Genomic DNA, 20,451 nt, shown 5'->3' with positions numbered 1-20,451 from the left:
TGAAATTGACCGGTAGGGGGCAGTAGTGGTTGCAGGTATGGTATAGAAGCAAAAGTACCGATAAGAAGAAAACATTGTTAATGTAAGGTTGCCAGACATCTCGTATCTGAAGTGGTGCTTCGCAATTCAACACTCGAAATTGTGCATACGCATGCATGAAAATTTCGGGTATCATCACTTCTTATCAATCATTTCTTATCAGACGCTGCATTGTGTGTGCGTAGTCTTTCGTATTCATTTCAAACCTGTGTTTCTAAGAAATTTGAAAGGAAAGAATTCATATATATAGTAGTTGATTTTTTAACCCTGAGAATTATGCCAATTTCAAAATAAACTTGGTAAGTTTGAGATAATGGCATATAGCATGTGATAAATTAGATTGGTTTAAGATACGGGAGGATCCAACGAACCTACATAAAAAAATCGCCCCTTCCAACACATTGACCTGGATCCTCACCTGCGCGGAAGCGCCCTCTAGTGCTTCACCGCTTAAGTTCCGAGCATGAATTATAAAGCAATTTGAGCTTGTTAGTTGTTTTTTATCACTCTGACGTTTGCACCTTGAATTTTGAAACATGTTGAACTAATTATGCCGTTAAATTAGTATTTATCGCACTATATTCTAATATTAAAAAATAAAAAAAAATATTTGAAATACATTTGATTAAAGCTTACAAAAATATACTTTAATTATCTAAAATGAAAACTTTACATAATTTATCATATTTATGAATTATGTTTCGGGAATTATAAAAAAATCCCTTCATTAATCAAGTCAATTTGAACCAAATTATCTGAAAATTATGGATCGTGAGAATATATATATATATATATATATATATATATATAAATTCTATTATTCGTCAAATTTACCTATTTCATTTGAATATTGTGTAAAATTACCGGAAAAGTGAGAAATTTAGTGAAAAATTTCATTTAGATAATTTTTGATTATGTATAACCACTTTTATACCGTAACACGGACGCTCATTTATCGACACTCGTTGGATAAATTCATGATCCACATGGGAAAATGGTACTTCAGTCTAAAATGTGAATTGTCTACCCTGCAATCAATGGAAAGTTTTTAAAAAGATCAAACCGAATAAATCTATGAACTAAAAAAAAAAAAAATGCAGCCTATGGCTTTGTGTTAATAAATCTGACAGAAAAAAGAAAATAGCTTCAAGATCGATTCAACAACATGAAGACACACACACACAGATTGGGCAGCTACTACTTGCAAAGGGCGGACAAACGTGAAAAGCAAAAGATCAAAAATTGATGGATCAAAGCGAAAAAATCGACCCTTGAAAGAATGATCAATCTTAACTACAGGCGGTGACGCTATCCTAATTAAGTAGCCTCTAGTGAACGCTGAGAATATCCTAAACTTTTGCAGTTTGAACATTTTCGGCAGTAAAAATTTGGTTTAAATCTATTATTACGAAATCTCAACAACCACCTATTATACAGGGTGGTAACTATCCACCGCCCAATAATTACACAGTGTTTCCTTGTGAAAAACTAATATGGGAAAGTGTTTTTCCGTTTTTAAGTATTGGACGAATATTAAGGGAGTTATAACGTTTTGATATTTTGTGATGTCATTTTTTAACAGTCAGTTACGTGCTACAAACACCGAACGAAAGTAAATTTCTCCCTCAGAAGGGGGGGGGGGTGGCCACTTTTCGAAAACGAACTGAAATATTCAATCCTGTTAGAAGCTCAGTTCGGTATTCTGTCGCGGTTCACGCTTTTTCTCTTCGTGTTGTGCGACGTTGTAACTTCGTTATTGCGTAGTGCCTTCGTTCGCTATATTGAGAAATCTCCAGATTTGTAAAGTGAATGAGATCACCAAATGAGATCTGTTTGAAAAATAATCTTTTCCAAAATCAATACTTTTTTTGCCAAAACGTGGTAATTTTCTCTCCTTTACTGTTAAAAGAAATCTTTTGAGGGAACGTGCATACGGTGCATTGTGCTTACTGCACGATCGTTTTTTTTAGTAGATCACATGTTGATCAATAAAACAGGGTAATATTTTTTGAGCAATTTTTAAATTTCATCGAAACTTTTACGCGTAAAAGTTTCCATGACGATATAGAAATGGTAGCTTGATGAAAGTGATCGTCGGAACGGTAAAATAATAACAACGATTCAGTCAGAAACTTTTAATCCACCTTATTATTTTATTAATCGGCATATTCAAAATAATTGGTAGTTATAGATTTTTTCTATTGGTTGTTCATATAGTCACATTTTCATATCGATATACATGCAGAGCCGCAACTAGGGGGTGCAGGCGGGTCTGGTGCCCCGGGAGCTGCAAATTTCACTCTTTAACCTCTCCTTCAACATTATGAGGGGGGCCAAAATGCGTGCTTGACCCTGCTGACCAAGCATCTAGTTGCGGCCCTGTATACATGTTGCAGCGAAGGTTTTTAATTTTCTTGTGACTGCGATTGATTTTTATCGCCTTGAAGTGTTAATAAGTTTACTTTATATTTTTACAAGAAAGATTTTGACGTGACCTTGAAATTTATTCCAGCCTACATGATTTGCGCTGAACTTGGTCATTTTTTCAGATGAAGTTATATTTTGGGGCGTATTTACAAGGTTGTGGGGTTGCCCGGGCCCCTTTAACAGATCCATGTCAGGCTGTCGCCACCCTAGGCGCTACTAATTTTGCCGCCCCTTTGAGACGCTCTTCTATATTTCGTTTCTTAATTTTTTCCGGAAAAATCAGCCCCCACCCCAGCTCTTAATTTCCAGAATGAAAGCTCTCTTTACTGTTTGCTTTTCTAAATATGGTTTGAATATTGTTGTTTCATACATACACACTAATAACATAAATAAGATGCCGTAAAAATTTTAAACTTCACGACAATTGGTAACTGTGATCGATTTCATTCAATAATCTTTATGTGTTAATCAAGTTAATTGTTACAGAATTACAATCAAAAGCTGTGATGTAACATGTAAATCCAAAATTGGAACTGGAAAAAAAAATTTCATCTCGAAATCGTTACCGATATTTTTTCATTTATGGGTTGTCACAGATGGGTGTTCCCATGAAATCGATTATTAAAGGTGACTTTAAAAAATATTTCATTCAATTGAATATAAAATGCGAAAATTTTCGTATCGATCGGGTTAATCTGTTTTTACAAAATAAAATGAAAAATTAATGATTTATAGCGTAACCCCCCCGCCCTCCCCGAACAAGAAAAAATACTTTGAACACGATTTTCTCATATTGAAATTTTTGTGTGTGAGCGCTCTCTCTCTCCCTCTCCTTCTCTCTCTCATCCGTTTTAAAATTTAAAAAAAAACTACTACACTAAAAATTCTGAAATTTTATAGAAAAAAAATATATTTATACGACGTGTTAGTAAAATGAACCTCGAACTTCTCGATATCTCATCATTCGTTAGAACTTTATGAATTTTTAAAGCTTGAGAGAGAGTGAGAGAGAGAAAATGTATGCTAATAAACGCTTCAAAAATCTGAATACAATATCTGCGGCAACCACGTAAATGAGCGTATACACTAGCGCGCGGATCATGCGATGAAAGCATTCGCAATTGGTTGTTCAGTAATTTTTACGGTGTTGTGAACGATTCGTGAGCTGTTTTCACTGGACCTGGAATCGGTTTTTTCAACGAACACAAAGGAAAGAAAGGAACACAAAGAGAATTTGTGTACCCACGAGCGGATTAGAACCGCTGCAGGGGGTCGTGCGTTGCAAGATCTGCGCGCTAGAGCAGCGGTTCTCAACTTTTTTTGACTCGCGGAGCCCCTTTAAGCAAAAAAATTCTATGGAGGAGCCCCTTAGGCCAATTTTTTAATCATTCATCAAAGTTACTGATTTATTTTTACTATTTGAAAATATTTATAATTATTTTTTTTAATTTTACTGTTTTTTTTTTATTTTCCTCGAGCGTCTGCGGAGCCCCTGAAGAGTGCATAAGGAGCCCCAAGGGCTCCGCGGAACACCGGTTGAGAACCGCTGCGCTAGAGTATACGCGCCTTAAGAGGAAATAGATATTTTCTGGTTATTATGCTGAGCTAAATTCGGAAAGAATAGTAACGTTCTCTCCGCAGGGACTCGAACCTAGGCCCTCTCACATACCGGGAAAGGATGCTACCATCTGCACAAAAGGAGACATGACCTCTTTATTTCACGCACCGTGGCGTAAGGAGCCGAAGTAAAGGCAGTAGCCTCTCACTTATGAAGTGACGTAATCAATTTTTGAACCATAATAACTCCTTAATTATTTGGTCAAATAAAAAAAACTTAACACACTTTCCATATTAGTTTTCCACAAAGAATTGCGTGTATTATTATTAGGCGGTCGATAGTTACCCCACTGAATAGGTTACGATAAAATATATCCCATTTAAAGTTATATAAGAAACGAAATCAATGATCTCGCTTATCCTCGTTTTTCTTTCAGGCAGAAAGTAATGTCATTATATATACAGGGTGCACTTTAAGTTATGGAAAAAAGCTGCATTTTTAAAAAAATAATTTCAACATCAAGCGCGATCTATTGCCATGCAATTAGAAGCGGACGAATCATATTTTGTGTGAAACAACCGGGTATGTTATATTATTAAAATAATATTGCGAGACTTCAATGGTTCGATTCTCCGCGGACGCAGTTGAATTTTCTTTCCTGAATTCATCTTCGCATCAGCCAGTTGTCTAAACCTTCATATACACTGCTCAAAACAATTAGGGGAGCAAACAAAAAAGTGAAGAAAACCGTGCGAGACAGCCACGTATTGGCATACAATGGATAGTACACGCGTATCAATGCGCAATACAGAAAAAAGACGTAAAAAAATTTGGAATTAAGCTTTAATTCTTTGAAAATATGGAAAAAACATGAAAAGATGATTTAGGGCAACAATTTGGTTACATGTAAACGATAAAAAAAAGTACTGTTCAGACATGATGCATGAGTTTTAATAGGGCGTGTGGTCTCCTCGAACAGCTAAGACTGCTGCACACCTGTTTGCCATGGATGCGATGAGGTTATCGATCAGACTTTGGGGAATACTGTTCCACTCCTCAAGAAGTGCAATCTGCAAGTCTCGGACAGTAACAGGCAGCAATGCGTCGTCCGAGCATGTCCCAAACATGCTCGATTGGATTCAGGTCAGGAGAGCACGCTGGCCATTCCATACGCTGTATTGTTTCAGCTTCAAGCATGTTCTCCACCAGACGAGCTCTATGCGGTTGGGCATTATCATCCTGGAAAACAAAGGAATCTCCAATGGCTCCAGCGTAAGGGATGACATGAGGTCGCAGTATCTCGTCTGCATACCTTCGGGCCGTCAAAGTGCCATTCCGAATGATATGCAGGTCCGTACGTCCGCCTATGCTGATTCCACCCCATACCATCCAACCAGCTCGTCTATATTGTGACCTTTCACGAACGAATGCTGGGTTATTTCGAGTGCCCCTGTCCCTCCATACCAGAACACGTCGGGAGTCACATTCCAGACTGAATCGGGACTCGTCTGTAAACAGCACTTGGCTCCAATCATGTTGCTCCCAATCTCGATGTTCAGCAGCCCATCTTCTTCGGGCCGCACGGTGGCGTGGGGTCAACGGAATGCAGACCATTGGCCTACGTGCATGGAGCCCTCCCTCATGAAGCCGATTACGTACTGTTTGGCTGGACACCCTTCGTCCTGTTGCCAAGAGCAACCGTCTTTGCAGCTGCGTAGCATTCTCTGTTCTGTTTCGACGGGCTGTTAACCGTACATACCGGTCATCAGTTGCCGACCTTGCCCTGGTCGACGTCTAACATTTCCTGTTTCTTGGAATCGATTCCACAGCCTTGCAACAACACTTCTGGCGACTCCAACAGCGTCCGCGACATTACGTCGTGTTTGCCCGGATTCCAGTCTGCCTATAACACGTCATGCCATGGATTCCGGTAAATCACGTTGTTGAGACATCCTCAAGTCACCTTGTCTAAAAAAAAAAAATACTGCGCAATCGAATTTCACAGTTACGGCAGTAAAACAGACGTTTCTGCAACATCCCGATTTCTGCCCTTATCTCCTTTTTCTGGTTTTTGACGTCATGAACTTTGATTTGCATATGAAGTTTTCTTCTTCCGTTTCCTGCTAGGCTTTAAATTATGGATGATTCATTTTATGTTACTTATCGGTATACATCTTTGCTTAATTCTGTTAAAACCATGTGCTCCCCTAATTGTTTTGAGCAGTGTATGTGAATAGCCAATTTTATTACATAGCGACCAATAATTTGTTATTATAGTTGTAGATAAAAATAACAGATTGGACGCGGTTGTGAAACATTCGGAACTTCCAAATACTGATTTCCTACACAATTTCCGCAATTCAAGAAAATTTTGTTTCTGGACAAGAAATAGTCTATGGCGGACAATGAAAAGCTTGTTCGAGTGAATGTATAAATTAGCAACATGATCCGATATACACTAAAGTAATTTATTTTCAGTGTTATTATTATTGTTTGAGATTTTTAATCAGAAATATTTCTGTAATTATTTGTAGCTTATTTTTCGTAAAGTTTCTGACGTTCACCGAGAAAGGGAATTATCGGAGAGGAGGAAAGCAGATCCACTTCCAGATATCTCTCAAGATCATCTTGTGAGGAAGCTGTTCTCAAAATTCCGGAAAAACGGTAATGAACCTGGAAGACCAAGTAGTTCGAATCAAATTGCCGCTTTACCTGATATTGAAAGAGGAGAGACAGCGTCACCTCTTCCACCGAGTCCTGAGGAGAATGCTCAGTCACTTGTAAGAAAAGATTATTGCTAATCGCATTTACAAATCTCTTAATTCATTGCGGCCAATTAAATTTATGTACTTAATTACAAATATGACATAAAAGGAACTTAACTTAAGGGGATGTCGAAAGCTGATATTTTTGATATGGTTTTATCGATGAGTTAAATTCTTTAGAAGTAGAAAATGAAAAGTTTACTTATAGAACAATGTTAGTATAAATGAACTTTGAAACGAACTAAAAAACTATACTGTATTATATTAACTTCAAATTAGAACATTTCGACACGTATGGAAATACTTTATTATTTGAAATTAAAAAGCAATTCAAAATGTCTACTATTGCCAGCTGAGTAAGTTTTTTATGACCTTCCCGCGATAGAGAGCCTGACGATATTTTTTTCGAGTATAGATACTACTGCTGAAGCCTTAAAAGGCACTATTTTAGAAGATTGTTTGCGTTAATGTGTGACTGGCTACATAGAAATTTGTCAATTCCAGGATGAAGGTTTCTGAGCACTGGATATTTTCCGAAATGTCATTTTCAGACACTGATGCCGCTTAGGAAAAACTCGTCCCTGTTCAGGACAAGACCATTCAAGAGCTACCCTATTATCTGAGATCATTATATGACTCTTATAGCAAGAAGAATTTGTGAAGTAATAGCTAATAGCTAGACAATTGACTGGGGACATCTCGGCTTCTACCGGACGTGCGTAAGCAGAACTGCAGCAGACTCTTGGGCTGTTCGAAAGTAGTCTTTACGTGAGAAGACTACTTTAAGATTCGTTTGTGTCGTGTAAGTCTTTTGGCCATGAGAACGCGTTAAAGATGACACATTACAAGCATCACTTCTGAAACACACAAATTCTTCCTTACAGAAAATGATTTCTTTTCGCTGATTATTTTCTGAGCATCTTGGTAATAATTCTAAACACTGTCTCATCTAGAGGAAACTTGCAACCTCTCATAAAGTATCCGAGAAAGACAGCGTTATAATTTTCGTATATTTAAACAAGAATCAATTCAAACAACTTCATTTACCTGCAGAAGTTTCAGTGAAGTTCCGTGATTATCAAAATGCGCACGCATGAAACATTAGCATTTATGCTAAAGAATACTAGAGATCCAGGTCCTTACAAGTAATCCAACTTCTTGCTGGAAGAGTATTTGAAAACAAATAATAATATTCGAACGGATTATTGACTGAAGTTATCCCGAGGAAGCATGTATGGGACGAATTAGAACGTCTGAAGGTCTGGACACACATATCCGCACCGTGGCCGCGCACCGTCAGCGATTAATTTAAAATTATTATAGTTTATATTTTATAATTATTATAGTTTGTATTTTAATTTATATTATGATAATAAAATTATTAAATTAATTTAATAATTTTAATTTATATAATTTTTTATTTATATTTAAATTATTATAGTTTATATTTTTACGGTGACGGTGCGGTCTCGGGAGATAGAGAGCATATTTCTATAAAAAAGAGGAGAGCGTATTTATATTTTATTTCGCTTCTCAATTTTCTTAAATTGCGGAATTATTAGATCCATTTATTTCTTGATTTTCATCAATTCTGAAACTATTACTTTCATTAATTCTGAATTTTCAATAATTCTGTAATTATTTCTCTTCCGTTAATTATAAATTTTTCATTAGTTTCGGAAACGGTTTCTCACATTAGTTTAAAATTACCTCCATCAATTTTTGTGTTAATTCACATTTAATTGAGCGTTTAATTATTATTTTTTTTTGTATGACTATTTTTCAGAGTTCGTGTATATTCTGTATGCCGATTCCTCTTCCCCGCAAAAAATATACAAAATCTTGTTAAGGGGGGAAGGAGGGACGTCCTAAACATTTTTTTGTGCCCCGAAATCGTTGGGACGCATCTGCACCCCCCCCCCCCCCGTGGCTCTGGCGGAATATAAAGAAAACACATGGAACCATATTTTCACACAACTTTGATGGGAACAGAAAGTTTAAAATTATGTTTCGTAGCATATAAAAATTTTTTGCCGGGGAGATTTTTGTTAAAATAATGATATAAACTTGGAAAACTAATTATGTTTGATTTCCAATGCTCTATAAATGACTCATTGTTTTGGTTTGAACATACACTATAAATAGAAAACGGTTCAGAAAATTTTTTTTTTTTCTTATATGAAAATATGGAAGACATTTTAAAGTTGGTACTTACATCAGATCACGCAACATGTTGAGCCATAAATGCTCAACCCACGTCCTGTAGGCCAAATGCGGCCCTCGGAATCATTTGATGTGGTCCGTGACAAAAAACAAAACACACCACTCAAGTGGTCTCAAGAACATTTCAAAATCGCTTGAGCGACTAGCGGTACACCTCCAGTTCACTTAAGCGGATCGTGGTACATTTACAGATTGGCCTATTAAGTGGTTGGCGGCACATTTCTAGATTGGCCTATTAAGTGGTTGGCGGCACATTTCCAGATTGGCCTATTAAGTGGTTGACGGCACATTTCCAGATATCTCGAGTGGCCCGCGGCACGCTTACAGATCACTTAAGCGGCAATGACATTTTTATAGATAATTTTGGGGGCTCGAGGCACATTTCCTGCGCACACACAGACAAAAATAACTTATATAAACTTATATAGATTATTTACAGAAATATTTAGAATAATTATTAATTTACGCTAGGACTGTTATAGCCAAATCACTATTGCTAATTAATTTACTGAACATTTCACCGAACCGGCTTCGTTAAAATCTTGAAACAAACGACCCAGCTCCGGTAAAGCTAGCAGCGAGTATACGGCAACGACACGGAAAGGTGTGGTCTGAAGGGGGACGAGCCGAGTCACTCGGCCAACTGATGCCCGAGCTACAGTCCTGGCGCGGCGCGGATATGTGTGTCCAGACCGTGCAGCCCGACTTTCGTAAGAGTGGATGTTAATTCCACAAATTGCAATCAACATCACAACTACCATGGACATACATTACAAATGTTGCGTGTCTGTTCCAAAATTTTTTCAAACTGATTTTATCCCCACAGAACAATAATAATGAAGTTCAATTTAATGTGAAATCTTTCCTAACAGTCTATGATATTACTGATATCTTTGGAAAAAAAAACTACTGCACTTAAGCTATTTGACATGTTCTTAGTTTTGATATGAAATTTTATTACGTTTTTTTTTTAAACTTCACGAACACAAAATCACATTTTGTAAATAATCCTTCAATTTTAAACACTAGAGCGGATTAAATATAGTAAATAGCGCTGATCAAATTTATTTCATCTATAATATTAAGTATCAGCACAAATTTCTAGGGTTCTTAGCCGAACATGCTGTACTTGAAGTATTATTATTGTTTTATTTCAGAGAGTAGATGAATTAAAAGTAATTATATGGCATTGCTAATGAATGTAATATTTTTTTTATGCGTTAAGGAGAAAGCGACGCTTATACTGAAGATAATATTTCTATAATGTTTTCAGCTGATGTGTTTTTAAATAGCGTAAACACACGCAATAAATGCATTTTGGTGTATCTACTCAAATTATTTGGACTACTTCTATGTTTAATTATAAACTTATTGAAAAATAACTGCAAAACTGGAATGAGCGATATTTGTCCTTTGCGTTTCTCCTATTTTGGTGAAATCCATGCATATTTTTTATTGTGCTTCCAAAAATAGACACAAGCATTTATAAGCATGAATTTTATGATGTATCCAACGGTATGTGAGAAAAAAAGGAACCAAATGACAATTTGTTGGCCTTTTTAACAATTAATATATATTTTTAGAATTAAATAGCGATGGATTTATAAATGGATGCTTAGTTGTCTCAAGTGAGTCATAAAAGCAAGTATATAAAACTTGGAGTAAATTGAACTAAATTTGATCATCAAGGGACATTTTGAATATTGTCGAAAAACAAGCACGAAGAAAACTGGAAATGAAGATATTTCTCGTAGAAAACACCATGATTTTTTTAATTATAGAAATTGCAGTAGAAAAATAACTAACAAACGGATTTTAATACGGTTTGTTTTGAAATATTTTACGCAAATTCCGCAATTTTTTTTATGTAATAAAAAACAAATATTAATTTTCATGGTTTGAACATCCCGTATCTCCATATGAAAATTATTTTTCTATACATAACTGTTTCTAACGAATGAATGATTTTATTCAGGCTGTTGCTGAAGACGAATCCAAAGAGAGCCGAAATGGTCCCAATATTTGGGGCTATGGTTCTTCCTTAATGAGCTCGAATGAAATTTCAGCAAAAGCGGAAGTGTCTTTCCTCCAAAGCTCAATAGAGCCTCCTCCAGGGAAGGAGTTGGAATCACGGACAGTTGAAGAACCTAGTGCTGGTAGTTCGTCCCCTAAATCCAAAGTTTTCCCGTCGAAGTGGACAAAATTATCACAACCCGAGACAATCGCCGAAAGCCCAGAAAATGAAAAGACTCGATCGGCAGGGTCCGAAGATCGAGACAAAAAAGAAAAGTGCCACGCAGATGTGTCACCAAGTGGTGGCAAATCAGTAGCTGCCGGGAAAACCGATAGCGAAACAACAACCACTGGTGCCTCTAAAAAAGACACCGCTACAGGAAGCGGACATTCGCAAACGCAAACAACGGAAACCACGTCGAGCGGCAGTGAAGGCGAATATCGAAAAATAGTTTCGAGTCTAATGGAAATGAGAGTTGATTTGAAACACGAAATTCAGAGACTTAATCACAAAGTGTCTAAAATCGACGATCATTTAATGGAGTTGGTGCGAATCATGCCTAGGCTAAAACATTCTTCCAGGACCGACCACGGTAACCGAACGTCAGACCACGGTGCTGAAGCGAGTGGTACTTCTCGTCGAAGTGACCACTCCAAGCACACGTGTAGCAAAGGAGGCAAAAAAGAAGGTCATAGCTCTGGTAGCCGGAAGAAATCTTCCAAAAGCAAAACATGGACGTCTTCTAAGACGAGCTCTGCGACCGCCACTCCGCCGACAGAAGTTCCTCCCAGTGACCCCAACGCTGTGAGGGCCATGCTGGAAAATGAAATTGAAGAACTCGAAAAGGAGGAGGCGTTAGTTCCGAAAGAATCTTCCGGAACACCTCAATAGCACAATACCAATGACTAAATGCCTTTCTCTAAATATTCATCTGTGACATGTATTGTTGAAATTATTCATTATTTTGTTTAGTATTATTGATGATAACCCTCTCTGCTGCCATGTCTTGTCTAAACGACTCAGCAGAGCGGGTTAACTTGCTGTACGGATTCATTCCATATTTTCAAATAACAAAAAAACGAAGAGAATATCTTCTTCACCATAAATAAACCTGGTGTTAACGCTGCATAATCAATGAAATTCACATTTAATCATTGTTTGGTGCTAAGCTATGATAAAAAAAAATACCGCCGTTTTAAACATACGGAACGGTGATTTTAAAAATTGATGAATTCTCTCTGTTTTTCAGTTCGAAATTATTTTGTAAATGAAAAAAAAAGTTATGTACAGCAAAAAATACTTAAATTTATACATTGTAAATACAAATATATTTCTAAACACTATGGCAAAGGTCAAAAAGGGGATGAAAGCTATGGTTCATAAGTAAAATCTAATTGAGAAAGCGTCGTATAAGCTTCAAAGTAAAACAGAACGGGATCAGGCATAAGCACCAGAAAATTTATCTTATTTATTTATTTTCCCCGTCAATACACATATTTTTATTATCGTTATTTAAAATCGCTAAAAAATTGTTACATTAAAAATTTTATGGTCCATAACAAGTAAAATCCTGATTTTTCAGCTTTGCTTCACTATTATTTTAACGTTTTCTTCCCAGCTACAATGAAAAACCATCATTCGACAACATAATACAACAGATTTAGAAAGTTCTAAAGTAAATACGTATAAACATTTATTCAATGATAATTACGTCAAATTTTGTGATACAGTTTAAACATGATTCTTGAAATTTGTATAATGGTTATGGTGAACCAAAATTTTCTTCAATTACTGATCAATAATTATTAAGAAAAAAAATTTCGCGTGAAAATGTGTATGATAAATCTAATTTTTTTTCCTCTCCATATTCAAGGAGCCTAATGAGAGAATATGGTTAGAGTGTGTAACTTCTTGGCGCAGTATTATGGTTAGTGTGTGTTATAGCCCACTTCTTGGCGCAGTATCACCAACGTCGGCCCGCCGCTATTGTGATACTAACAGAGGATAGCGAAAAATATTTTTTGCTTCATTTTAACTGGTTTTGGCTCTGTTCTCTCTTTGTTTTCTGAAATTGAATAATAGAAAACAATTTCACCGTCGGTATCTTTGCATTCTTCGCAGTATGTTGATTGTGCGGTAGGTGAAAGAATACTCCAGGCGTAGGGTACTGTAATTACAGTTTACCACTTGCAGAGTGTGTTAAATGATTAGGTAAAGCCACTCTGCTTTATACCTATGGATATGCGATGTGGGTGATTAAAACACAAGAGAGAGTTATGTTACCAATTTTTCTTACATCAGTTAAGTAATTTGATTTGTGGAAAGACCAAATTTCAATATGGGGAATATTTTGTAGCTTCTTCATTGCATATGAAAAGAAATGTTTCAGCTGATGCTGAATCCCTATTTCGGCACAGCATCAATTCTTCAACGAAAATCATTAAATTAACAATAAAGCCTAGTCACATTGAGTAATGGTTTTTATTGTTTTTATTCTACCACAAAGTTTCCTTGTGCCAGCTGGCAACTGGATAGAATATTGTATCATTTGATGGTAGAGTTTTTGAAATCGAAACAGCTCTTGTTTTTCTAGAAACCAGATCTGAATTGTTTTGCTTGATGTTTCACATAATTTTTTTTCCTATTCAGATATATCCTATCGTTTTTCTCACTATCGTGATTTACTGCTGTAATATTTGCAGCAAACCATTATACTTTCAGTAATAGTGTTTGAGTTGGAAGAATTTCACCTACATTATTATTGAAAAATCTTGCAGTGAAGAAGCCTACGTAGTATTCATGGATTCTTATTATTTTATATCCGAATTAACGCTGATCAGTAATATTATAGTAATCGAGACATTGAAGATCATAATAACTACTTTTTCTTGGTCAGTGAAACACAACACAGACACACACAAAAAAAAATAATATTGCATATGATACATACATATGCACACGCGCGCAATAAATCTGACAATAATTCTAAAGTTAACTAAAGAAATATTCGTCAATATTTCTAAAGAAGAGGGGGGAATAACATCATGGCAGTTGATCGCTGCATTTTGAATTATTCATAATATGTATTTAATGTGTATTAGCCAATACTAAAAATTACCATTCAAAATGTAAATCTGTAAATTACACACCATATCTATTGGAAAAAAAAAATACTTCGTAACTTTCACCTTCCTTCCATAACTTGGAAAAGGAAATTATAGCATACCTTGTCTGTGCAATTTGTTGAATTTTCTAGCTTATCGATTGAATTTTAAAAGATCTAAAAATTGTTTTTTGGATCTTTGTTATTTCGAAAAAACCAAAAAACGAATGTATAAAATGTTGCACATTTAATTGTTGAATATGCAGTTGTATAGCATAAGTCGATGGCGGAATTTAGAGTGCCTTTAAAAAAAGTAAAAATAAATAAAGTGAAATAGAACCTAATTTAGAAATATCCCCCTTCAATGTATGAAAACTAACAAAAAAAAAGAAAGGAATGGTTATATTGTGCTGAAATGAAATGAGAAATTACACATATTTATACGCGTTTGTCAATCACAAAAATAATTATTGTGCAGGACTCTCTGAAAGGACTACATTACTACGAAACGTTACATTTCACTCTACATTTCGCCACTCAGACTGTATATAAATTATGAGAAAGTGTGAGTGAGCAGTTCTTCCTATAGGCTAAATGCGTGTTATATATATACACACATATATAATAATAATAATAATAACAAAACGTGCAGCGAAATAATAGTTAAGTGAAGTGGATCACACTTAATCATTGCTTCCTGCCGCTGAACTGCTTTTATGCAGTCGAATCTAAGCGGTTGTCAACTCTTTTCCTCTGTGATAAAATGCTCATATATATATATATATATATGATAAAATACTTGTATATGTATATATATATATATACATTTAAATTTCAGCATAAACGCTAACTATAACTCGAAGTGCGCTCTCTCATTTATTGTGATTGTTGTTTGTGTCTTCATAAAATTTGGCACCCTTAATGCCATTGCTCTACACTTGTTTGTGATGCGAATACAATCGGCAATAATCTACTTGAGAAAAAAATAATTATATATATATATATATTAATTACGTTTTGTCTTTTATTGAACTTACAAGTATGTAATGTCGTTTTTGCGACGCCAGAAGTGCTTGAGTGTGTGATTTGTTCATTCTTACATGTCGCGTATAATGGCTGCGCCAATGATGTAAAGTACGCGGAGAAACAATTTTTTTCCATCTCATCGATCATCACAATATTCAGCGTATACATATAATAATGCACGTATTTTTAGCCATTTCTTTGTTTAATGAACTATATATGTATAGTAAAAGTATTTTGCGTTTATGTATTTATCAGTTGATTATATAATCACTTGATTTGTTTATGATTAATTATATATAACTCGTTCATGGTATGTTTCACTTCCATGGTGAAACTTCGTAAGTCAAAAATTAAAATGCGCGTATGAATGTTATCAAGGGACCTATAGAAACAGAACTGACTGTGATAGATTGATTCGATCCTCTTTATTGCGCATTTTTTATTATTTGATGTGTGTGTGTGTGCGTTACTTGCAATAATCGCAATACAGATTAATTAATTATCTATTAAAAATTGTATATGAATGTTATTTCCCCCTCTTTCTTCCAGTACGTAATTTCGAGAAATTTCTGATGTTTCTCCGAGTCGAACGATTGTAGCGCTTCCAATTCGGCCGATGTATTTATTACGTATGGAGGAAAATATCTTTGAATTCTTTGTTTTATTATTTTAAATTCATTTTATAGAATTTATGAAAATTGTATGAAATATCGGTAATATTTCAAGACGGTTCATGTATTTGAGTTTTCTTTTTCTACGCAAAATGTTTGAACTTCGATCTTCGATATCCCTGGTGCTATAAAATAATGGTGTAAAGAATTGGTCGTTCCCATTGAAAACACTAAGCTTACTTTTCACAAACACGCTTCCGCCAAACACACTTTTTGATTATTTGTAAATAAAAGATTATACTTCTTAATTATATATATCTTGTTCTGTAAAAGTCTTAGCAAAATATAAGACAGAACTACTTCCATATATATGTAAAATTATATTAATATTAATTGGAAGAGAGAACCATAATTAAGTGCATATCTGAATAATATTTTTTTACTTATATTTGTGGTATTGCTTCAAATCTTTTTTGAAGACTGAGGTAAACGTTTTATTATATTCAGCATAACAATTGAAATCATCAACAATATCTCCCCTTCCCCCCACTCCTTTAAAATACAATTAATTCTCATATTTCCGATGTACGATATATTTTATTTTCAGGTTTGAAGTACCGTCCATATTTTATTGTGTTTTTCATCAAATTTTGCCTGACAATCCTCAAATAAAAGTCTACTTGAGTATATTTATTTATACGTTTCCCATTATTAGAACTTGCCCTATCTCCTTCTACGTAGTTGAAATATTTTCTATAAAACTCTCACTTTGGATAATTTTCCCGTATTTTTTTACTGCATGATATAATATAGTGCTTGCCTCGGAAATATCTATAGGTACTTATTTTAAATTAAATTCTAAATATGTTACGAAATGAGAAAAAATAATATTATTCTATTCCTTGGTTTATGAAAAAACAAATGATACGTTGTTTTCAATGGAAGAAGAACTTCCATTGGATTTCTAAAGGGAGATCATGTTATCGGGATATAATGTTATATATTTGTAAGCTATATACTACCCGAAAATCTGGGAAACGGAGTGAAAACGATTTATTGGAAAAGAGTTGTTTTTAGAATCGATCCTTTGTTAAATTGAATTACTGTTTCGGAAAATAAAGTGTGCTGCATTGGGAAAAATGCCTGTTGGGATGATGAATATTAGTAGTGTATATGCCCCTGAATAATAAGATAATGTTGAGTATTTTGTGACATGCACCTCAATTTTGCTATACGGACGAATTACAAAGTCACCTACCTCTGTTATTGTAATCACCGTAACACAGTCGGCTCAAAATACGCGAGTTTAGCTTCAGCAAATAAAAATTTCAGTTGAAAAATATTTTCCTAGTGCAGGCGAAAACCGCAATGCTAACTTAGTCTTGTTCTTTTGCTTTCACAAATGCATTTTTAGTTATTTTTCTATCTATATTTAAACTCTTTAGTTTCAAATTTTTGGTTTTGAACTTCCTGCACGCATAACGAGTGGATCCTTAAAAAGAAAATGAACGTATAAAGTGCTGAAAGATTTGTGAATTAAAGATAAAGCATAATGTGATTGTGATGCGATGCGAAAATGAAATTAGTATAAATTGTTTATTAGAATTAATAATTCCGCGGATACCGAGGGACTGATAATGAAAACCCATTACTCATGGTGAGTTCGTGCAACCGATCCCTCGAGTATAACATTAAGGGGCCGACTATACTCAATTACTGACCTTCGTCCTAAATTAGTAAGACTGATACGTGGTATCAATTTTAGGTATTTGTTTACGGTTACAGTGTATATTGATTCTACTTTATCTCATATATCTACTCTCTTTACAAACATTGAGCTTTGACAGATATAGAAAATATTTATTATCTTCATATATATGTAAAACAAAGAAACCCTCATATTTCATAAAAGACGTTACCAATAAATCCGATAGTTGAACAGTAAAATTTCGATAAGTCATCACCGAGAAAGTGTTATGTTTTTGGCTTCGTTTATCTGTTATAGATATTAATGTGATCGAAACTCTCTTTTTCTAAATAACACTAAGGTCAATCTTACACCTTATAATTTTTGAATATAACAAAGTTTTACTGAATGTTAATGACCAAATTTAAGTTAGTTTTCACGTTTTATAAAATGTAAATTGTACAGAACATTTCGGTAAAATGCCACGAAAAAAATTGTGATGAAAATGAGACTCCCTTTGTTTACTTGATGAATAAAAAAGTTCTAGAATTTTCACAGATGATTGAATATTATATTACTGTATATTGGTTGAAATTATCAGTTCAAAATGAAATTTTAACAATATTGAATAGAGGTGAATATACATCCTCGATAAAGGTTTTTCACTTTCAGAATAAAACTAGTGATTTTGTAATACTGTGTAGTTAGTGAGAAGTCAAGCCTTAAGAACATTTCAATGAGTATTACTTTTTATTAATTTGCCTAATATTCACTATCATATTTATTTATCATTATTTTTTATTAAACATTTTTCGTTTTACTTTCTTACTTTATTTGATCGATATAGAACTTTATGAATGTTTTACGGGTTATGTTTAGTCATTATAGCGCATATTATAACTAATATATATATATAATATATATAGTATATATTTATAAAATATCAACATTTCTTGACTGATCGACTATCGAGATTTTACTGGATATTATTTTTCAGTCTCTATTTCTGTTTGTCGTCTCAGTGTGTTCTATATATATCTTGTAAATTTCCTAATTCCATACAAATCTACATTTACTATTCCTATAGTCGTTTATGTTGCGCCCGATTATATCCCCGAGTACTGTTTAAATAAACAATTAAAAAACTCTATAATACATAATAGTATAATTCTTGAGACACCGAAGAGGACGTTAAAAGGAGCAAATCGTCAAATGGTATAATCAAGAGGTAACAAAAAAAAACAGTTAATCTATTGAATGACAATAACTTCTGTGTGATTAACGTTTCGATCGATCCATGATTCAAATATCAAGGACATTGATCAAAGTTAAACTAATTATACCTTGGGAAAAAACATTAACCGGGTAGATTCCGAATTAGTAGTTCTTGCTCTGGTATCGGCTCTTGTTAGATTAGGTTTGCAGTTTAGCAGATATATCGGCAGTACAGGCACTTTTCGAAAGTCCGCCGATAGATGTTCACAAAAGAGCGAGATTAATGAACACTAATGTATCGCAGACAACTTAGTGACATGGTCATGGTCATTTATCATGTCAAGAATAGATTCGGATTTTGCAAAGAAGTCGACATTGATCTGATACTTTCGTCAAAGTTTGTTTATACAAAGTAGACACTTATAGGCTATATACATATAAAAAGAGAGCTCAGAAATAATGAGAGTACAAATGTTACAGAATAATAACCTATTTTCTGTATGCATTCTTTTGTAAATTTCTAGCAGTCACCTTAGTTAAACTGGTATAGTTCATTCACAAACGCATTAAATTAGTTTTGTTTAAAGCATATGATTATAATAATTAGAACATTAGCTCTTGGCTTTATATCTATTCATTTAGATTCATAGATAATTTTAGGGCAAAAAAGCATTTCTTGAATTTATTGCAAGTGAGCATTTAGTTGTGCTCTTTATAAGTATTTTGAATAATTTACTTCTCATTTTTAGATAGGTTTCTTTTTTAACAAAAAAATATATACAAATGGCTTATAGATTTATTCATATATTTATGTTTAATTTGTTGCTGGGATATTTCTGTGTTCTTATAATGGGAATTTTATTGAACTCATTTTTTTTAATACTGTATTCTACTTATTTTCCTTTATGCTTTCCGACGGAATAAGCACTCAAAATTATTATTACATTTGGTTTCTATCACACAAGCTTTGTTAATATAAAAACAGAATTTTGAAGACTAGAAACAAGAATAATACGATTATTTTCTTTAAAAGTGGTTATTACTTTTAATTAAAGTCTGGAGATATTCATAATAATTTTTTCAAGAAGTCCACAGGTTGCATGGATCAAGAGAAATTAAACGATTCGACTGCCATTTTTCAATACACATTTGTGCTTTCATTCACTGCAATGACCGTAAGATACGGAATATAATATATTGATTAACCGATTATATATAATGTCGATTTTTATTAGCTTAACATTAATGCATACGGGAAATTTAATCCTCTATGCTGTAAGCGAATAATTTCAAAAGTTGTGAAGCTTTGTGATCGTAACCTTATGCCCAACCTGACCAGTGCCTTTATGTTCAAAATCCATAAGTAATATATCGAGATAGTATCCATTTTTTGTTTTTAATTTGTAGGCATAATTCGCTTTTTGCTTGTTATGAGTTTTTTATAAATATCCATAAAATTTCATTATAAAGCGCACACAGATATAACAGCTGTTGTTCAATAAAAAAATATATATTATTATTATTTAAATTATTTTCTGCTGAAAATGAAATAATCGACCTCATTTATTTATTTCTCGAAACAGGATAATTAATTTAAATGGAAATCAATCGGACTGAAGCTAGTTGTTATTAGTATAATGTGACACAAGTATACATCGTCAAAATGTATGTACTTACTCTCGATACGGTGTGATAAACTCGCCTTTTAGTATCGAGAGTCTATGTAATGGTCACATTGAAAAAAAAAACGCGGTCGAATTTTTTTATAATCTTGTTCTTCATT

General features: G+C 34.1%; 1 protein-coding gene across 1 annotated transcript in view; it reads left to right on the top strand.

Annotated features, from left to right (window-relative positions):
* The window catches only part of LOC149065740 (potassium voltage-gated channel protein eag-like), a 236,362-nt gene extending 218,055 nt beyond the window's left edge, over positions 1-18,307 (top strand). Inside the window, exons 13-14 of the mRNA XM_089253728.1 lie at positions 6,559-6,804; positions 10,988-18,307. Of these exons, the coding sequence (XP_089109854.1) occupies positions 6,559-6,804; positions 10,988-11,917 (1,176 nt within the window). The 3' untranslated portion in view covers positions 11,918-18,307. The remainder of the gene's footprint in view (positions 1-6,558; positions 6,805-10,987) is intronic.
* The last annotated feature ends 2,144 nt before the right edge of the window (positions 18,308-20,451 follow it).

This window comes from Pholcus phalangioides, unplaced genomic scaffold (assembly GCF_987345545.1).
Source record: "Pholcus phalangioides strain wild (caught in Gottingen) unplaced genomic scaffold, Ppha-v1.0 ptg000039l_1, whole genome shotgun sequence".
Taxonomy (NCBI): domain Eukaryota; kingdom Metazoa; phylum Arthropoda; class Arachnida; order Araneae; family Pholcidae; genus Pholcus; species Pholcus phalangioides.
The sequence above is the reverse complement of the archived record's forward strand: the minus strand, read 5'-3'. Positions and strand labels throughout refer to the sequence as shown.